The sequence below is a fragment of the Bos javanicus genome, chromosome 19, assembly GCF_032452875.1.
Source record: "Bos javanicus breed banteng chromosome 19, ARS-OSU_banteng_1.0, whole genome shotgun sequence".
Lineage (NCBI taxonomy): Eukaryota > Metazoa > Chordata > Mammalia > Artiodactyla > Bovidae > Bos > Bos javanicus.
Genome location: NC_083886.1, coordinates 44,197,228 through 44,214,956, shown reverse-complemented (window position 1 = coordinate 44,214,956; position 17,729 = coordinate 44,197,228). Strand labels below are relative to the sequence as shown.

The window sequence follows — 17,729 nt, the reverse complement described above, 5'->3', positions numbered from 1 at the left end:
GATCACAGTACTCCCCTTGCTCATTCCAATAGTAACTTCAGCAGCAGGCAGTGGGGTTAAGCTTTTTAATAATCATAAATCAGTGCTGGGCCCCAGCTCTCATGGCCAGGCCCCGTCCTGGGCCTTCTATCTTCACATTGCCTGGAGGGCTGCCTGCAGCCAGGGCTTTGCCCATCCCCTAGGAAGGATCCAGCACCAGCCTGAGAGGAGGCAGTAGCAGCTAAAGGAGTGGGGGTGGAGAGTGGGGTTGGGGGAAGAGACAGAAGCTTGTGCAGGCCATGTGTGTGTGTGTACTTACGTGTATGACACAAGTGAAGTGTTGGGTTTCAGACCCTGGCTCAGGAGAGGTGGGACAAGGAGAAGCACATTTGCCCTCCCTGGCACCTCAGCCTCACCGGATCCCAGGGACAGACAAATGGGATAAGCAGGAAACCCACCCGTGGACTAGAGCCCTTTTGAGTCAGGCAGAGTCACAGATCCAGTCTGTGGGGACACTTGGTCTGTCTCCCTTTGAAAGCCCTGGCAGGGTGGGAGGTAAGAAGTAAAGGGAGATAGGTCTCTGCTAGAAGAACTTGACACCTCGGCCATCGCTGACGGTGATGATCTCAGCCTTGTGCTCTTGCTGGAGGGCTTGCAGAGCCCGCAGTAGGGTTGCCTCATCCAGCCCGTGGAACTCTGGACAGGGAAAGAAGGGCAGTCAGGGACACACTGCTCCTAGGGGCTCAAGGCCTCTGAGGAGAGCAGTTGAGCTGGAAGCAGAGAACTTTCCAGGCCATCAGTACTGCTACAGCTACCACCCACCCTTTCTGGGTATTCTTCAGGAGTAAGGGGTGGAAGAAAGCCTGAGTCAACATGAAACGAGAGTTCATGCTATTTCCCCCTTCCTGTTTGCTCTGTCAGACTCAAAGCCTACACACTCTTGCCCCATCCCCCCATTAGTGTCTCGATATTCAAGAGTAACCCTATTTGCTTGTGAGCCACAAAAAAGGGGCCCTGACAAGTCCAGGGAGGTCAAGGCTCTTGTCACTGGATGCTGTCCCTAACTGCGTCTGTACCCATTGGTAGGACCTGTCCTAACACACTGAGGTATAGCCATGCTTCTGGCCAGGAGACTGCAAAGATCCAGCACAGGTATCTGCCCTATCCTAGTAAAAAAAAAACAAAAGAACAAAGGTGGGAGCCACGGGCCAGCTGCGTATCTGGAGACACGGCAAAGATACTGCAGGGAGCTATGAGAGGCAGGAGGCAAGTCCTAACAGGCTTGCACAGCACACCCCCTGCAGGGCCCAGCTCTTAAGTCAGGGAGCTTGCTTTCCAAGGAAGCCTTCAGCTTTGCCTGGCCTGAGTGGTGGGCTGGGCAATGCTGCAGCACTTAAGTCATGGCACGATGGTGGGAGTAGCAAGTAGAGGCCTGCAGGAAAGAGGGGAAAGCCAAGCGCTGTAAACTACTGGGGCAGCTAGGCCTGGCAGAAAGGGGAGGAGCCCCCTTTACCCAGCTCAGATTGGTACTTTTGATGATCCTGGGGATCAACATATGGAGTCAGAGATAAAAGAGCTGAGAGAGTATTTACACTATGTAAAAATCAAAACAGTATACAAATCCCAGTCTGGCCAGAAACCAAAGTATTCTAAAGGGCTGGGGATGGGGGTGTTGGCCCAATCCCTTCAGCTGACACCCACAGATCCTGAACTCTCTATAAGAATAAAGGGTGAAAGAAAGCCTGAGTCAACAAGGAATGCAGATTTCAGGCTTAATCTCCTGCCCTGGTTCCTCATTCAGCATCTACACCAATAATTCTTAACTTTTCATCGGTCACAGACACCCTTCAATATCTTATAACATGGAGGACCTCACTGGCAGTCCACTGGTTAAGATTCCATGCTTTCACTGCAGGGGGCACAGGTTCAATACCTGATGAGGAACTTAGATCCCTACATGCCCTGTGGCATGGCCAAAAATGTTTTTTTTTTTTTTAAGTCTTAAAATATGGACTTTATCCCTAGATAAATGCATATACACCCCCACAGACAAAGACTGTGGGTGTTCTGCATGTGAATTCAGGTGGTTTATAGACATCTTGGACACGGGTTAACAACCTTTGTATTATTTAGTATTTGGAATTTAGACAAAAACATGGGAAGTTTGAATGTCAACTAAACAAGATTACAGAGAATTCACATGACAAAACTGGGGGGAGAGGGAAAAGCATTACCCTCATCCTCTGTGTCTTCCCCATTGGTCAGTTCATACAGGGTGAACACGGAGTTGTTCTGGCCACTCTTGGAAACCTATGGACACAGAATACAGGGACTGAGTAAGACCCAGGAATTTCCTGGGAGAAGGCAAACTCCCAGCTCCACCTCTCTGACCCAGGAATGATACTTATTCCCAAACCAGAGCTGTCACCTCAGCAGAGGAGTGGCCGAAAACCCACAAACCGTACAGGTGCTATATTTATACATGTATACACATGCTCAGAACCACTAAACCACAGGCCTTCACGTGTCTGAGGAATGACCTCTCATCCTGGTTGTTTTCCTGTTCAGAAATGGGTGGTGTATGTTTGTTATATTTGGGTTGTTGCTGCTTCTTCCCCTCCTCTCTCTCTCGGGAATGTTCAGGGCTGGTGGTGACCTGGAATGCAGGGGAGAGAGGCTGTCCCCACACCCACATTGGTTCAGAAAGTCTCATTTATATTGTGGGCAGCCCCATAAGGATGTAATGGGGGAGGGGGTCCAGGTTTTTTTTTTTCTCTTCCTTTCCCCATTTATCTTCTGTGGCCAGAGGCTCCAGCCAACAGTATTCATGGTTCCCAGTACTGCATTCTCCAAACATGGCCTCACACAGCCCCTGGCCTTCTACTGGCAAAGACAGGGAAGTTCTTTGCAACCAGGGAAACTGAGTCACTGAAAGGCTTGCCTGGAAGACCTACATTTCCTCTTTCTGCCCTCTCCCACTTTGCTCAGTGTGGATCTGAAAACACCAGGTATCTGCTGAGCATACAGTCATTCTCCTTTGCCATGGGTCACTGTGTCAGAATAGTCTCACCCACTGATAGATGAGCTTCCCCCATTCTTCTGGCCTCCGCCACATGATCAGGAAGCTAGACTTGTTCTTATCCAACCACTCGAGATTCCCTGCAAAAGATACTTATGAAAGCATCGTGCTCCAAGAAGAGACAAAGAGGCAAACTAAAGGTGGAACAGAGTGGAAAAGACTCAGCTTTCAGAAAGAGCAATTCAAAAATTGTTTTACTATCTGCAAGGCATCCATTCTCTTCTTCAGGTCTTGGGGCACAAATGGAGAAATTTCAATTTTGTAAACCAGTGTGGGGAAAGAGCCCAGGGAATTAGGCTACTGTACAGAACACTCTGGGTTCCAAGCCAGGAGAGGGAAAAAAAGTTCTTAAAAGAAAAGACTTGTGCTAATTTGCCCTCAGGAGAACCCCACTAGGAAAAAAAATAAGGAATCTGATGAACTGGACCCACCTTTCTTCCTCAGTTCCTCTAACACAACCTGGATTGATTCCACGGGCAGCTTCCCTGGTTTAAGGTTAAGGGAACGGCATTAATGGAATGAACTGGTGGGATGAAATTTCTCAGAGCCAGGCTCATGCTACGAACTACCACTCTTCTCCCTCCTACACACTGAGATGTGCAATTCCACAACAGGATGTAAACTGGCATTTCCTGCATACTGGGGAGGAGGAAGGTAAAGAGAAACTAGTCTGATTAAAAGGAAAAGCTTTAGGGACTTCCCTGGTGGTCTAGTAGTTAGGATTCCGCGCTTCCAATGCAGGGGGCCCTAAAATGCCAGCCAAAAAAGAAAATGTGTTTTGTTTTTGTTTGTTAAAAAGAGCTTTAGAGAATGAAAGGTACTATCATTTCTCACTCCCTGTCCTCTCTTCCTCCAACCATTGTCCAGATATTTTAAGGATGAACCAGGCAGCAAAAGAAAACCATCCTTACTTCCTGGGTGAGGGGAGTAGGCTAAGAAAATTACTAAAGGTAATGCTAGAGTTTGAGCCTCATACAGAGGGACTTAAGTTTCAACAAGTCAAAAGGGCTCAGGTCGAAAAACCCTGGTACTTGGCTTCAGGGCCGAAAGTGTAAGATCTGAACGACACCTAGGTACTCATCACTGTATAGGACAAGAGGGAGTTGGTGCTGCATTGGGGCAGGCGTCGGGGGTGGGGGGCGAGGGAATGGATGTCAGCTACACAAACGGGCTCTTTACCAAGGCCGGTCTGAATGGGAACCTGTCTTCTGTGGGTGAGAGGGAGTGTGAAGTCTGGGCATGTGGGAAAGGTGGAAGTGCATGTGTGTGGGCTGTGGAAGTGCCTGAGGGAGGATACGCTGGAGCTTCACGTTGTTGAAGAGCGGGCTCTCCTGGGCTTCCATCACCGTCATGCTGGACTGTTTGTGCAGGCGGCAGAAGGTCAGGACCAGCGAGCACCAGGCAGCCAGCTGCTTCTGCCGAGTGTCCACGTTCGGCTGCAACCTGCCGGGTGAAGCGGGTGGGGCGCAGAATTAGAGGACTTGAGAGAGGGCGAGCGGCAGCACTTGCCAGAGGAGCATTCGGGGAAGAAAGTGAGGGACTGAGGGTAATGGCGACCGGGTCCATTCTCCCCCTCCCCATTTGAAGCATTAGGGCTGAGCCCGGGGTCCGGGGGAGGGGAGGGAGGTCCATCGGGGCTTCTCGGGGTCTAAGCCTCACGTAAAGAAAGGTGGGAAGCGATACTGCCACGGCCACTCGAAACTCATCGCCATCGTAGTACCCCAGGAAACCCGGGACCCGCCGGCAAAGGACTTCCGGTCTCCGCTCCGGCACGTCCGGACAGAAAGCGCTGCAGAAAGGTTCCGGGAGCCTCTGGGGAGAGAGGAGGCCCAACCCGAGGGATCTTCGTCAGCCCGTTTGTTGCCATTATCCCCATATCCTTACGAGCTAGAGCAGAAGGGGCCCCGAGAAGTCTTCTGATTCCACCTCAGAGAGAACAGTGACTTCCCCAAAGTGGCACAGTTAGAACTGCAAGCAGAACCCAGGTCTCCAGGACCCAGCCTGGGCTTGTTTCCACTATACGGGGCTTCTTTTAATATTAACGTTTGTGTCGCTTTTAACTTAAACCCTTCACAGTTCCCCTCAATTCCTGTGTCCTTCGACTCCATCTTCCCCAGGAGCTCATTTGTAGCTTTTATACCTGGAAATGGCTCTGCTTCCATGATTCAGAGCTGCCATATTTGAACACAGCCACCTCTGTCTCACCTCTCCCATGTCCTCTATTTCTAGTCTCAAGTCCCGGGACTCCATTGGTCTTAGGACTTCTTGCCTAGCCTAGACTACTCAGTTCTGTCCCCTTGCCTGCTTCCCTGCTGCTCATTTTCCAAACCAGAGTTGTCGATCACTGCCCACCTATTCCTCAATCTTCTTCACGCCTTAAACCGTGTAGTATTACTGACAGGGAAAAAAAAAAGTCACCAGAACTTTCTGATTGCGTCTCAGATTCCCTGACTGACGTCACTGCTGTTCTATCAGTACGGCCCAGTGATGCTTGGACTTTTATTGATTCCCTGTCACATTCCCTGTCACAGTTTTCAAAATTTTCCATACACATCAAGCCATTCCACCAGTTCCCATCTCTTGCTACTCTGCAGAATGCCCGTCTCTTCTATTTTTATGAGATTGAGGCCATGCTTGTGAACCTCTTAGTCCTTCCTCTCTGTCACCACACTCAATTCATCTCTCAATTTCTTTCACTTTTACTCCTTTGCCCACTCCACACAGCTTGTGGGATCTTAGTTCCCAGACCAGGGATAGAACCCGAGCTCAGCAGTTAGAGTGCAGAGTCTTAAGGGCTGGACAGCCAGAGAACCCCCTCGACAAGGCCAACCCTTTGGCATCTGTTTGGCTCTCCTTTCCCATTTCCTCCAGGACTTCTTTGTGCATCATCTTCCCTTCTTTTTCCCTTTCTCCTGGCTCCTCTCCTCTAGTCTACATATGCTGAGGTCATCCCTACTTGAAAATCTGTAGTTTCCTTGACTCTACCACCCTCTCAATTTCCTGTCTGATCTCTAACATCTCCCCACTGAAGTCCATCTTTCACTGTGTACAGTCCCTGGTCCACAGAAGTGCCCAACAAATATCTGTTGAATGACTAAATGAGTGAACCCTTCGATGGATAATGTTCTCTCAAAGGGCACCATCTCCTTTGCGTCCATTGGCTTTCTTTATCCTTGTTCTGCTGATTCTGATCTTTCCCTTTTGTTTTCTGTAGTCCTCACTGTATATGTGTGCATGTTTTCTAAGGACATCAGCTTTCTTTAGTACACCTTCTCTCTGGGAACTCTCATCCCTCTCATGGCTTCACATGGCATTTCTCTGCAGAGGACTAAACCTGTATTCCTAACTCCAACTTTTTTATAGTACCAGCAGCAACAAGATCACTCCCATTTCCAACTCTCTATGTCAGAAGCCCTTCACTCCCTGGTGTGTTACATCTTGTTCCATTGTTATATTATACATATATAATATGTATATTTTTCTTCAAGCCAGCTTCTCCTCTTAATGGCCCTTTAAATATTATTACTTCCATCATTGTCCTAGTAACTCAAATTCAAAGCCAGAGTCAGCTCTAACCTCTCCTCTTGTTCACCTTCATATTGAAATCCTGTGGATTCCCTCCTCTATTTTGCCTTTTCCTACTTTTTAATTATTTCCTGTTTCTCCATTATAGCACTCCTTTGGTCCATGCCCTTGTTTTCTCAAACCTGGATTACTGCAGTAATTTTCTAATTCATCTCTTTTTCTACTGTCTCCCATAGGAGAATCCTCACCATTTAAGGCCTAGTCAGATGCCAGCTCCACAATCACTCCCCTGTGACCTCAGCTAGACTGCACCTTAGCTAAATGTGACTCCTCCTTCCTTTATACTCAGATGACATTTGGCTTGTATCCCTTGCATAATTCTCATCACACATTCCATTGTTTTTGTTTGTGTCTGCACATGTCAGCTCCCTTGCCAGATGAAAGACATCAAAGCAGAACCAAGCCTTATCTAACTTGTCTTCCCAACACAATAGGCTATTTATAGTGACTTACACCGATATGCTTTTGATGTATATTAGTAAAATGCATGAAGGTAAATATGGGCCAAAAAGAGGACAGATACATCCTTGGAGAAGATAGATGCATTATGGGAATAGAGCAAAGATTCTCATGGTGAAACCTCAAAACATCCTAGGGAATAAAGTGTGTCTCAGAGAATAAATAGATATATTCCAGGAAATATATAGATATATATCTGTAGAATAGACAGGCAGGTCCCAGGAAGTGGCTATGTACTCAGGAAGGCAGATATTTCAACAAGGAAGGAAGGAGAGTTCCTAAAGAGGTGCCAGGTGCCACAGGGAATAAACAGGTATCTTTTTAAAGAACAAAGCTACTGTGTAGATGTTTCTGATGACCTGGCAGGTTTGTCCCAGGGAGATCTGAAGGTGAAGGTTCTGTGGTGAGACCTGGGCCTCACCATCCAAGGAACATACAGGAATGTCTGTATACAGAAACGGTGGGTCACCAGGTATGGCCCTTAACAGTGGGAAAGTGTCTTATGGGAGCATAAGCACGGCTTAGGAAGCTAAAAGAAGCAGCCAATCAAGAACTAGTGGTTGCTGTGGGGATAACAGGTCTTTGATCTCACAATTCAGTTTTGAGCTTCTTCCAGGCCATGTTCATCGTCTGGTTGTTGGCTTTAGTGGACACCAGGGGGCAGTGTGTGGCCAGGCTATAGGCCACACCCACCCAGGGTCCAGGACAATGTAGGATGAGGGCCAAGGACCTGGAGGGGAAGTCCTGTGGTGAGTCTAGTAGAGGAAACTGCCTTTGCCCTCGATCCTGAGGTCCTTAGGGATGGACTCCCGTTGGTTCCATCAGGGCTTCTATTACCAGGCCCTGAGAGTAAACTGAGGCATGAGGAAGGGGAAAATTCAGGGCTTCTGGATGGCACCCCCTCCTTGCAGAAGTCACAGCAGAGAGTCCTCTCTCGTCCCACCCCCCTCACCTCCCCAGCTGCTATCCAGACGGGAAGGGAGTCTCTTCCTGCAAGTTTCCTGAAGCTGGGTTTGGATAGGGGCAGGAAAGGCCTGGCCTTGGGAGGAAGGGATACAGGGGCATGGCCTTCAGGTGGGGGAGGGAGTTCAGGAGGGACCAGTAAGTGAACAAAACAGTGGACCTATCTAGATTCTTCTAGCTCTGCTGCCCAGAGCTGAGGGCCTGTGGGAATGGCAGAAACTCTGGAAGGACACAGCCCCCCACCCCCCACCCCGCCCCCCGGAATGGAGAGGGGAACAACGTACAAAAAAAAAAAAAGAAAAGGTTTATTTTGAAGATTACAGAACTTGCACGATGACCCCACCCAGCTTCCATTTCCACCAATCTAAGAATCTCCAGTTGGGGTGGAGCCAGAGAAGGAAGTAGGGAGGGGAGGAGAGAGACCAGGTGGTGGCAGAGGAAAGGAGTAAGATGGCTGCCAAACAGCTCATGCCACCCTAGGTCTGCGCTTCACTGTCTTTACTCCTCCACACCACGAGGGTGACGAGGAAGGGGATGAGGCAGATAGGGGCTATGATCATGGCCAGGAGCACATCCTCTGGGGGGTCTGAGAAGGTGGGTTGCACCAAGGAGCAGTTGGCAAAGTGGATGTTGTGAGTCTCAAAGATGATCTCTTCCGCCCAGGGATTGGGGAAGCCCAGGCCAAACTCTTCTGCACCCTTTTCCAAGCAGTCTCGAAGGAAGCTATAAGGCCTAGAGACAGGAGAGGGCTAGAGTGAGGGAAGGGTTGGGGCCAGAAAGAGGACTGCCCCACACTCACCCACAGGGAGCAAGCCCCAGGCCCAAGCCACCCTCCAGCACTGCCCCTACCTGCTAATCAGGGCCCAATCACACCAGTCCTTCTTGATAGAATCCATTTGAACCTTATAATCGTGCCAACATTGTAGGACATTTGTCCCATAGGTCTCCAACACCGTTTTCCCTGTGGGTAGAGATGCTGCACATTGACTATACCCTGTCCCACCGTCCAAGCCCTCTGGTCCAGGTACTTCCATTGTGGAACCGCTGTTCCTATCTTCAAATACGGGAACTACCCAGAGAGCCTCAGAAAATTTCCCAAGCAAGATACTCCCAGCTGAGGAGACAGTCCCAGCTCAGGAAAAGTTTAATGCCTTCCATGTACACTGGACTTTCCAGCCTGGCAAGAGTTTCCACATACACTTTTTCAGGAATATTCTAACCCACCTGCCAGCTCACAGCTGGTTGGGGGCTTTGTGGGATGAGAGGTAGAAAGACAATAAGAAACCCTGAGAGAGAGAACAGAAGGGAGTTTAGGGGCACCAGTTGGGTTTGGGGCTTGGCTTGTGAGAAAGGAACCATCCCCACTCACCTCTCTCCTTCCCCGGGGCCACCCTCCCACAGTCGCTGGCTACTCACCTTCTGACTTGGAGCTGTCTGGGGTGGGAAGAAGCTGAGCCAGGGATTCCTGGGGCTTCAGGACAGCTATGGGCAGAAAAGGGACAGGGAGATGGGAGGATGGGGATGTGGAGCCAGGAGGAAGCGGGGTGTGTGTTGGGGTCTGAGACTCTTGAAAGTCGGGGCTACTTTCAGAAGAGACAGAGCAGCACTCCAGGCCCCTACGCGGTGCCTCGGTGCCCGGAAGAGAGGGGGCCGCACCAATTCCTTCACACATTCAAAACCCCTCCTTCTTCGCCAGCTCCAGACCTCCCATTAGCTTTCTGCAGGGGCCCCGGGCATCTCAGCTTTTCCCGAAGTAGGAAGCAGCTCGCGCGGCGCCCTCGCTGCGGTGAGGCCGGGTACCGTCCAGAGGGCAGCGCGGTCCGCACCCGCACGCCGGAGCCCGTTCCGAGACGTCCAGTCCCTCTCCCCTCCAGGGCCTCCCGCGCCTCCCGCCCGGACCTCGGGGCGCTGCGCTTACCGCCCAGCAGGAGGAGGAGGCGGAGCGCAGCCGGTCGCCCGGAGCGGGTGGCGGGGAGCCACGAGCCGCCGACAGCGTGCTCCGCCCGGAGCGAGGCCATCGCACGGCGAGCAGGCGAGGAGGAGCGGCGGCGCTGAGCCGGGCCCGGGCGGGGGCTCCTATATCCCGGTCCCAAGCCGCAGGAAGCCGCGCCGCTTCCTCGCGGGGGCTGGGACTGCTGCGGCCACGTGGGGGGCGGGGGCGACGCCCGGGGCCGGCGGGCTGGAGGGGGAGTCGCTGCCCCACCCGGCCCTGGCGCCCGCCGCTCCCTCCGCCCGGCCGGCGTTGGCCCACCCCTTCTGCTAGCTCACCCCGCGGGGCTGGACAGCTCCCCTCGTAACCCCAGAACCAGGATCCATTTCCTGGGCTCGGCCGCGTGGCGCCCAGGACTCGTCAGGTCTCCGAGCATCTGCTCCCCGAACTCTAGTGGCCCCTTTTCTTTCTCGGTGAGGTGGGAATGTGTGGGGAGATAGTGAAAAGAGGGAGGGGGCTGGGAGCTCAGAGGGCTTCTCAACACTGCAGTCTCTAAGGCTGGAGGTTGCGGCTGCCCTGAGCCATGGGGGAAGGGGCGCCTGGAGCTGGACTCAGAGTTCCCTTTCCCTGGGAACACCCACTGATGTCAGTCTGCCTGCCAAAACCCGAGGAGGAGGAGGAAAGGGAGCCAGCCCTGGGAATCCCCTGGGGAGAAGGCCTGAGGATGGGGTACAGGGAAACCAAAGTCCAAATACCCTCCCTTCGAGGCACCCCCTGGGGCCTAGACACCCCCCAAACCAGATTGAGCCCCACACTCAGGGCTGGGTAAAAGTATGACTGCTCCATCCCCAAGAAGGTGGCCACAACTCCTCAGGACCAAGGTTGTGAGAAGGGAAGAGTTTAGAACCTACTATGGGCGACTTCATCGTGAGGGGGTACAAACTTTACTGCTCAGAGGAAAGAGCCTGGGACTGGAGCTCAGAGGCTCTGAGTTCTAATCCTGTCTTCCTACTTTCCAGCTACATAGCCTGCAATGTCTTCAGTTACCTTAGTGGATTCTCAGATTATTCCCATGTAAAAGAGGGGTGCTACCCTGATCTGCAGTGAGAGTGATCCTTGTGAAAGGGCATTGCCCTCACTCAGCAGTCTAGTTTCCTTTCCTCCTTTTGTAAGGACTTGCCTGAAGTCACGCAGCTGAGAAACAGCAAGGCTGAGTCTGGGGCCCCAGCGGCCCTGACTGCTGCCATACCACAGCTGACTGTGTGTCCTGAGCCAGAGCTTCATCATTCTGAGGATCCCAGAAGCTGATTTGTTCATGACGTTTGACTCCAGACACAGCTGTCAGCACCAAACTTTCCCAAATTACTCCCAGACACTGACCCTTGGACTCAGCTGCTGCTGTGTCCTGGTTTACAGGATTCCTGCCCACCACAAATTATCTTTCATGACCTCACTTCGGATCTTCATCTCAGGGTCTTAGGCTCTTAAATCATGGCCACTGATAACCTGTTGGTCTTCCATCGTTAGGATCAAGAGGTTGCTTTAGCAAGGAATCCAAAGGGAGAAGGGAACTGGCATGAACCCCAAAGCCTTCCTAGTGAGGATTGTCTTCTGCAATGTACAGAAAAGAGCCAGGCAGCCTTGGAGTCATTTCAGGCTAGAACCAAATTCCACTCCTTCCCTCCCACCTGTGATTGCACTTTCTCAGAAGGAAGCATGGTCAAGAGGGAGACTTCTAGGTAATAAGATGGGAGGAGGAAGCCAGGAGGGACAGAAAGCAACATCAGCTATTGCCATTGGCCAGAAGCACCTGAGTCCGCTGTGGGTTAGAATTGGGGTTGGGATTAAGATGAAAGTTGACAAAAACACATGTTGGACTCTAAATAAAGCAATATGGAATAATGAATAAAAACAAAGATTGATTAGGTTTCTGAAGGCAGATATTACATCTATTTCACTGTGTAACCTTAGGTAGGTCATTTCACATCTTTGGAGCTCAGTATTTTCATATATAAGGGACTTCGGTTCAGTGGTTAAGACTCCGCACCTTCAATGTAGGAGGTGAGAGTTCAGTCTCTGGTTGGGGAACTAAGATCCCACATGCTGCACAGTGCAGCCCAAAATAATAATAATGACTGGAGTAGCAAAAGGGAAATAAAAGTGACTTGGTAGAAAGTGGTGTTTTAGCCCTAGAGTTGGGTTTAAGCTAGCATCAAGATGTGGAGACCTCCAAAGGAGGGCTTGTTGTAATCTTTCCTGGACTTGGAAGTCCAAACCTCCTGTTGGAGAATCTGGAAATTTCCTCTCCTGATTTCCCTCTTCTCACTCTTCCTAGTTAGTTGGATGTTTGGCTGTTTCACTGACCTCTGGGGGCATCAGGGTAACTGGGAGTCTGCTATGCAGGTCATTTGAGACTGAATGGGGACTAGAAACCTCATCTTTTCCAAGTGGTTATAGGAAATGATCTGTAGCAAGGGCCAGAGAAGGACTTCATTAGGGACAGAGGCTGGTTCTTTCATGCGAGGTCCTATTTTCCACCCCTGGTGAGGGGGGTGCTTACCTTTCCTTTCTATTTCTGCTTTAAAACTACATCTTTTTTTAAATTATAAATTTGTTTATTTTAACTAATGAATACAGTGAAAAAATCAAGTTGCAAAAAAGTTTGTATATTCTAATACCTTTATGTGAAAGTTAGAATTTTGACATATAAGCATCTGTAATTTCTTAGAAAATAAACTATTAATCATTGAAAAAAAAATAAAACTACATCTTTTTGCTATAAAGACATACTTCTTAGTTGCAAGTAATACGTAAGTATACAATAAGTCCCCTACATACAGACGAGTTCGGTTATGGGAATACATTCATAAGTTCAGTTTGTTTTTAAGTGCAGCAAACAGAACTAGCCTAGGTACCCAACTAACAGAATCAGCTGTATAGTACTGTACTGTAATAGGCTTATAATACTTTCACATAAATAATACATAAAAACAAACAAAAACATTTTTAATCTTTCAGTACAGTACCTTATAAAGTACAGTACAACAGCTGGTGTACAGAGGCTGGTATTGAGTGAACAGGCAAGAAGAGTTACTGCCTAGAGGAAGAAGAGAGGGTGGGTGATGGTATAGCTGAAGGCTCATCAGCAATAGGAGATGGAGGGCAAGCTGCAGTTTCATTTATGCATGACATTGATGGAATGCACATTTGCATCTTTGAAAGCTTACAACTTGAAGGTTCATATGTAGGGGACTTAACTGTATGCTGCTGCTGCTGCTAAGTCGCTTCAGTCGTGTCTGACTCTGTGCGACCCCATCGACTGCAGCCCATCAGGCTCCACGGTCCCTGGGATTCTCCAGGCAAGAGTACTGGAGTGGGGTGCCATTGCCTTCTCCGAACTGTATACTCATTGCAAAATATTTAAAAACAGAAAACATTATACCCCCATTCCTTTCTCACCTCCCCCACATATTTTGGACTTAAAGGAAAATTAGAATTAATATCCTTGTTGTTCAGTGATTTTTTTTTAAGATAGTAATATGTCTTGGGTTATCTTTGATACTGTATATAAATATGCCTCTTTCTTTTTAATTGCCATATAATATTGTCTTCAGTCTTTTTCTCTTATGTCCAGTGGAATCTAGGCTTTGAGTTCCCTATACAATCCCTTACTCCTCTGTCCTTACCCCACTCCCACCTCCCAGTGCCTGGGAAGAGAAAGATCTGGTTCTGATCCGACTGGACATTGACCTGAGATTTCTGGCTTCAACCTGTATTGACTTATCCTGGGCAGGGATCTCAGTTCAGTTCAGTTCAGTCGCTCAGTTGTCCGACTCTTTGCGACCCCATGAATCGCAGCATGCCAGGCCTTCCTGTCCATCACCAACTCCCGGAGTTCACCCAGACTCACATCCATCGAGTCAGTGATGCCATCCAGCCATCTCATCCTCTGTCGTCCCCTTCTCTTCCTGCCCCCAATCCCTCCCAGCATCAGAGTCTTTTCCAATGAGTCAACTCTTTGCATGAGGTGGCCAAAGTACTGGAGTTTCAGCTTTAGCATCATTCCTTCCAAAGAAATCCCAGGACTGATCTCCTTCAGAATGGACTGGTTGGATCTCCTTGCAGTCCAAGGGACTCTCAAGAGTCTTCTCCAACGCCACACTTCAAAGGCATCAATTCTTCGGCTCTCAGCCTTCTTCACAGTCCAACTCTCACATCCATACATGACCACAGGAAAAACCATAGCCTTGACTAGACGGACCTTTGTTGGCAAAGTAATGTCTCTGCTTTTCAATATGCTATCTAGGTTGGTCATAACTTTCCTTCCAAGGAGTAAGTGTCTTTTAATTTCATGGCTGCAGTCACCATCTGCAGTGATTTTGGAGCCCAAAGAAATAAAGTCTGACACTGTTTCCACTGTTTCCCCATCTATTTCCCATGAAGTGATGGGACCAGATGCCATGATCTTCGTTTTCTGAATGTTGAGTTTTAAGCCAACTTTTTCACTCTCCTCTTTCATTTTCATCAAGAGGCTTTTGAGTTCCTCTTCACTTTCTGCCATAAGGGTGGTGTCATCTGCATATCTGAGGTTATTGATATTTCTCCCGGCAATTTTGATTCCAGCTTGTGTTTCTTCCAGCCCAGCGTTTCTCATGATGTACTCTGCATATAAGTTAAATAAGCAGGGTGACAATATACAGCCTTGATGTACTCCTTTTCCTATTTGGAACCAGTCTGTTGTTCCATGTCCAGTTATAACTGTTGCTTCCTGACCTGCATATAGGTTTCTCAAGAGGCAGATCAGGTGGTCTGGTATTCCCATCTCTTTCAGAATTTTCCACAGTTTACTGTGGGCAGGGATCTCACTGCCACATAAATTTCTCTTCTTATTACTAGCCGATGGCCATCCTGCCTGGAGCAGGGGGAGAGGTGATTTGACCCTAAGAAGGAGTGCTTTTTCTAATCCTCAGCCTTCCCTCTACACTCATAGGCAAATCCAGAACAACATGAGGCAGTCAAAAACACAGGCAGCCTCCTACACAGTAAAATTACATCCAGAGCATCCAGGAATTACCATCTCTACCGAGAACAGACAATCACACATGCTGGCGTCTTCCCCCGCTGTCTGCAAAATAAAGAACAGAGCACAGGAAAAGGTGTGGGGGAGAGTCAGGGTCAGGGAAGCCCAAAGTTCCAGCTGGGAAGGACTGATCTTTCCAAGCTGGAGAGAGGAGACTATCTTCTTCAGAGTGCTGGGAGGCAGCAGGGAAATTCAGAAGAGCTACAGTCAGGGAGCCAGCTGGTTAAGGGAGGGAAGACAAGGGAGTAGGGACGCAACTACTCCATCTCTCCCCATCCTCCTCATTTCCAGGATACTGGCATGAGAAGCATGACCGTCTTTCATGGGGAAGAATGGTTATCAGAAAAAAATGTTGACTCTTTTATCATATATATAAGTTATGAGGGAAAAGCAGGGAAAATGGTCAAGCCATATTCCTCATTAACTGCTGGGGACTCAAAAGTAGTTACATTTATTGAACAATTATTATGTGCTACAGAGTGTGTTCCCTGACACTTATGCTGAGTGATTTGCAAGCATCTCTTTAAAATTCCCCACCACAACATCAGAATTAATCTTGTCCATGGATGAAATGGAGAAAACATGAGTGATTTGCCCAAGGTCTCAGAGGAAGTAATTGGCAAAGCCAGGGTTTGAAATCAGGACTACTTGATGCTACTACTTCATGCTTTAAAAAAAAAAATTATTTATTTGGCTGTGCCGGGTCTTGGTTGCAGCATGCAAGATCTTTAGTTGCGGCATGCAAACTCTTAGATGCAGCATGGGCATGTGGGGTCTAGTTCTCCGGCCAGGGAATAAGTAGTACCTGGGATCCTGCATTGGGAGTACAAGGTCTTAGCCACTGGAACACCAGGAAAGTTCCCTTTACTGAATCTTAAGTGGAAGAGAGAAGGATAGAGAGTTTCTTCCATGATCAGATGGGTCCCTCTAAAAATAAGAAGATCCTGCTTTACTCAACTCTGTATACACAATGTCGGCCCCCCAACCTCCCTCCCTGACCCAGGCTGGACCATGACATCACATGGTGGAGGCTGTTTTTCTGAAAAGAACCCGGGCCAGATTTACAAGAATGACATTCAGGCAGCATGACTGAAGAGGACCATGGCCAAAAGACCACAGCACACACCCAGCAGTGCTGAGAACACTGCTGGTCCCTCGGCACCTGGGGCTGACTCATGCTTGCTGTGAGGACCCAATGCCAGATGCCAGGATTGCTTTTACCCTTCTTCCATTTTTTACAACTATCCTCTGAAAACACCCCTAGGAACCCTTCTAACCCTTCCCACCCTGAAGTCTAGGTGTTGTATAACATGGGGATACCCTGAGGGAGTCAAGCAGTGTGCTCAGTGCTTCACACAAATTGTTTCACTTAAAAATTCCCAGCTCACAAACTTCCCTGGTGGTCCAGTGGGTAAGGTTCTGCACTTCCACTGCAGAGGGCAAGGCTTCTTCCAGGTCAGCAAACTAAGATCCCACACGCCTCTCAGCACAGCCAAAACAAACAAACAAAACTCCTCAGGACTGTATGTATGCAGATACCATAGCAACCCACTTTACAAAGGAGGAAATTGAGACTAAGAAAGGTTAATCAACACCTTATGGAAGTCAACCTACTATCTGATCTGGTAGTCAGAAGGAAATAGTAAGGAATGAGCAAGATTGGCTGGAAGAGCAAACAGATAGGGCTCCTTGTGGCACAGGGGGCCTTCCCCACTCAGTATGAGCCCTGCCCTGACTATGTTTACTTCACCTGCAGATATTATCATTTCACATCCTTTCTCCCCAGACTTTAATACTTAGATGGATACTGGGGGAAAAAAGTCCATGACACTAGGAAGAAAGTCATTTTCTAGGTCATAACAAGGATCCAACATAAGTTAAGCAAATATGACACTAGTGCATGTGTATTTAACACATGTGTGTGTAATGTAAGCTTGACGTGCTTAGTCATTTAGTTGTGTCTGACTCTTTGTGAACCCATGGACCATAGCCCGCCAGACTCCTCTGTCCATGGGATTCTCCAGGCAAGAATACTGGAGTGGGTATCCATTCCCTTGTCTAGGGTACCTTCCTGACCCAGGGATCGAACCCAGGTCTGCAGGCAGATTCTTTACTGTCTGAGCCACCAGGGAAGCCTAAGTGATACTATAAAAGACACTATTTTCATCATCTTTAAAGTGGATATAATATCTGTAAGTTATGAGCTAAAGAACTTAGAGGAGTGCTTGGCTCATAGTCAACATTTATTATTATTTCTCTTGCCTAAGTGATTAAGAGTACACACTTTGGAGTCAAGTAGACTTGAATTTGAATCCCAGCACCATCACTCTTAGCTGTTTGTGACCTTGTACAAGTTACTTAATCCCTTTGAACTTGCTTGGTTTCTTATCTATAAAAATGGGGTTACTAATGTGTATCTCACTAAGCAGTAGAAATGATGCATGTTAAAGCATTTAGCCCAATGCTTGGCACTAGTAAGCGTATGATAAATGGTAGTTACTATCGTAATGTGTACCACACACAGTTATGAAATTTTATTTCCAAGATATTCTGAGATCCTTCCCATTTCATAATTTCAGTTTTTTTTTTTTTCATTACACAACACTTTATTGAAAAGAATACTGACTTTGGAGTCAGAGAGTCCCAGCCTGGGT

General features: G+C 48.5%; 2 protein-coding genes across 2 annotated transcripts; both read right to left on the bottom strand.

The window, feature by feature from the left end:
* Positions 1–51: 51 nt before the first annotated feature.
* Positions 52–9,529, bottom strand: VPS25 (vacuolar protein sorting 25 homolog). The gene is made up of 7 exons (XM_061391918.1): positions 9,482–9,529; positions 4,718–4,870; positions 4,356–4,501; positions 3,490–3,543; positions 3,050–3,138; positions 2,214–2,289; positions 52–675 (listed from the first exon to the last, which is right to left on the bottom strand). The coding sequence occupies exons 2-7, from the start codon at positions 4,768–4,770 to the stop codon at positions 563–565; spliced, it is 531 nt and encodes a 176-aa protein (XP_061247902.1). The 5' UTR covers positions 4,771–4,870; positions 9,482–9,529; the 3' UTR covers positions 52–562.
* Positions 8,352–10,199, bottom strand: RAMP2 (receptor activity modifying protein 2). The gene is made up of 4 exons (XM_061391916.1): positions 9,984–10,199; positions 9,482–9,547; positions 8,915–9,026; positions 8,352–8,797 (listed from the first exon to the last, which is right to left on the bottom strand). The coding sequence occupies exons 1-4, from the start codon at positions 10,081–10,083 to the stop codon at positions 8,542–8,544; spliced, it is 534 nt and encodes a 177-aa protein (XP_061247900.1). The 5' UTR covers positions 10,084–10,199; the 3' UTR covers positions 8,352–8,541.
* Between the last annotated feature and the right edge of the window lie 7,530 nt (positions 10,200–17,729).

What these genes read in the sequence shown, in the direction of transcription:
- RAMP2 (XM_061391916.1), bottom strand. Translation starts at nt 10,083, where the DNA reads ATGGCCTCGCTCCGGGCGGAGCACGCTGTCGGCGGCTCGTGGCTCCCC. An exon ending in CCTCCTCCTCCTGCTGGGCG is followed by an intron (nt 9,548 to 9,983) that starts GTAAGCGCAGCG and finishes TTCTGCCCATAG; the next exon opens with CTGTCCTGAAGCCCCAGGAA. An exon ending in GATTGGGCCCTGATTAGCAG is followed by an intron (nt 8,798 to 8,914) that starts GTAGGGGCAGTG and finishes TCCTGTCTCTAG; the next exon opens with GCCTTATAGCTTCCTTCGAG.
- VPS25 (XM_061391918.1), bottom strand. Translation starts at nt 4,770, where the DNA reads ATGGCGATGAGTTTCGAGTGGCCGTGGCAGTATCGCTTCCCACCTTTC. An exon ending in CGCTTCCCACCTTTCTTTAC is followed by an intron (nt 4,502 to 4,717) that starts GTGAGGCTTAGA and finishes TTCACCCGGCAG; the next exon opens with GTTGCAGCCGAACGTGGACA. An exon ending in CAACAACGTGAAGCTCCAGC is followed by an intron (nt 3,544 to 4,355) that starts GTATCCTCCCTC and finishes ACCTTAAACCAG; the next exon opens with GGAAGCTGCCCGTGGAATCA.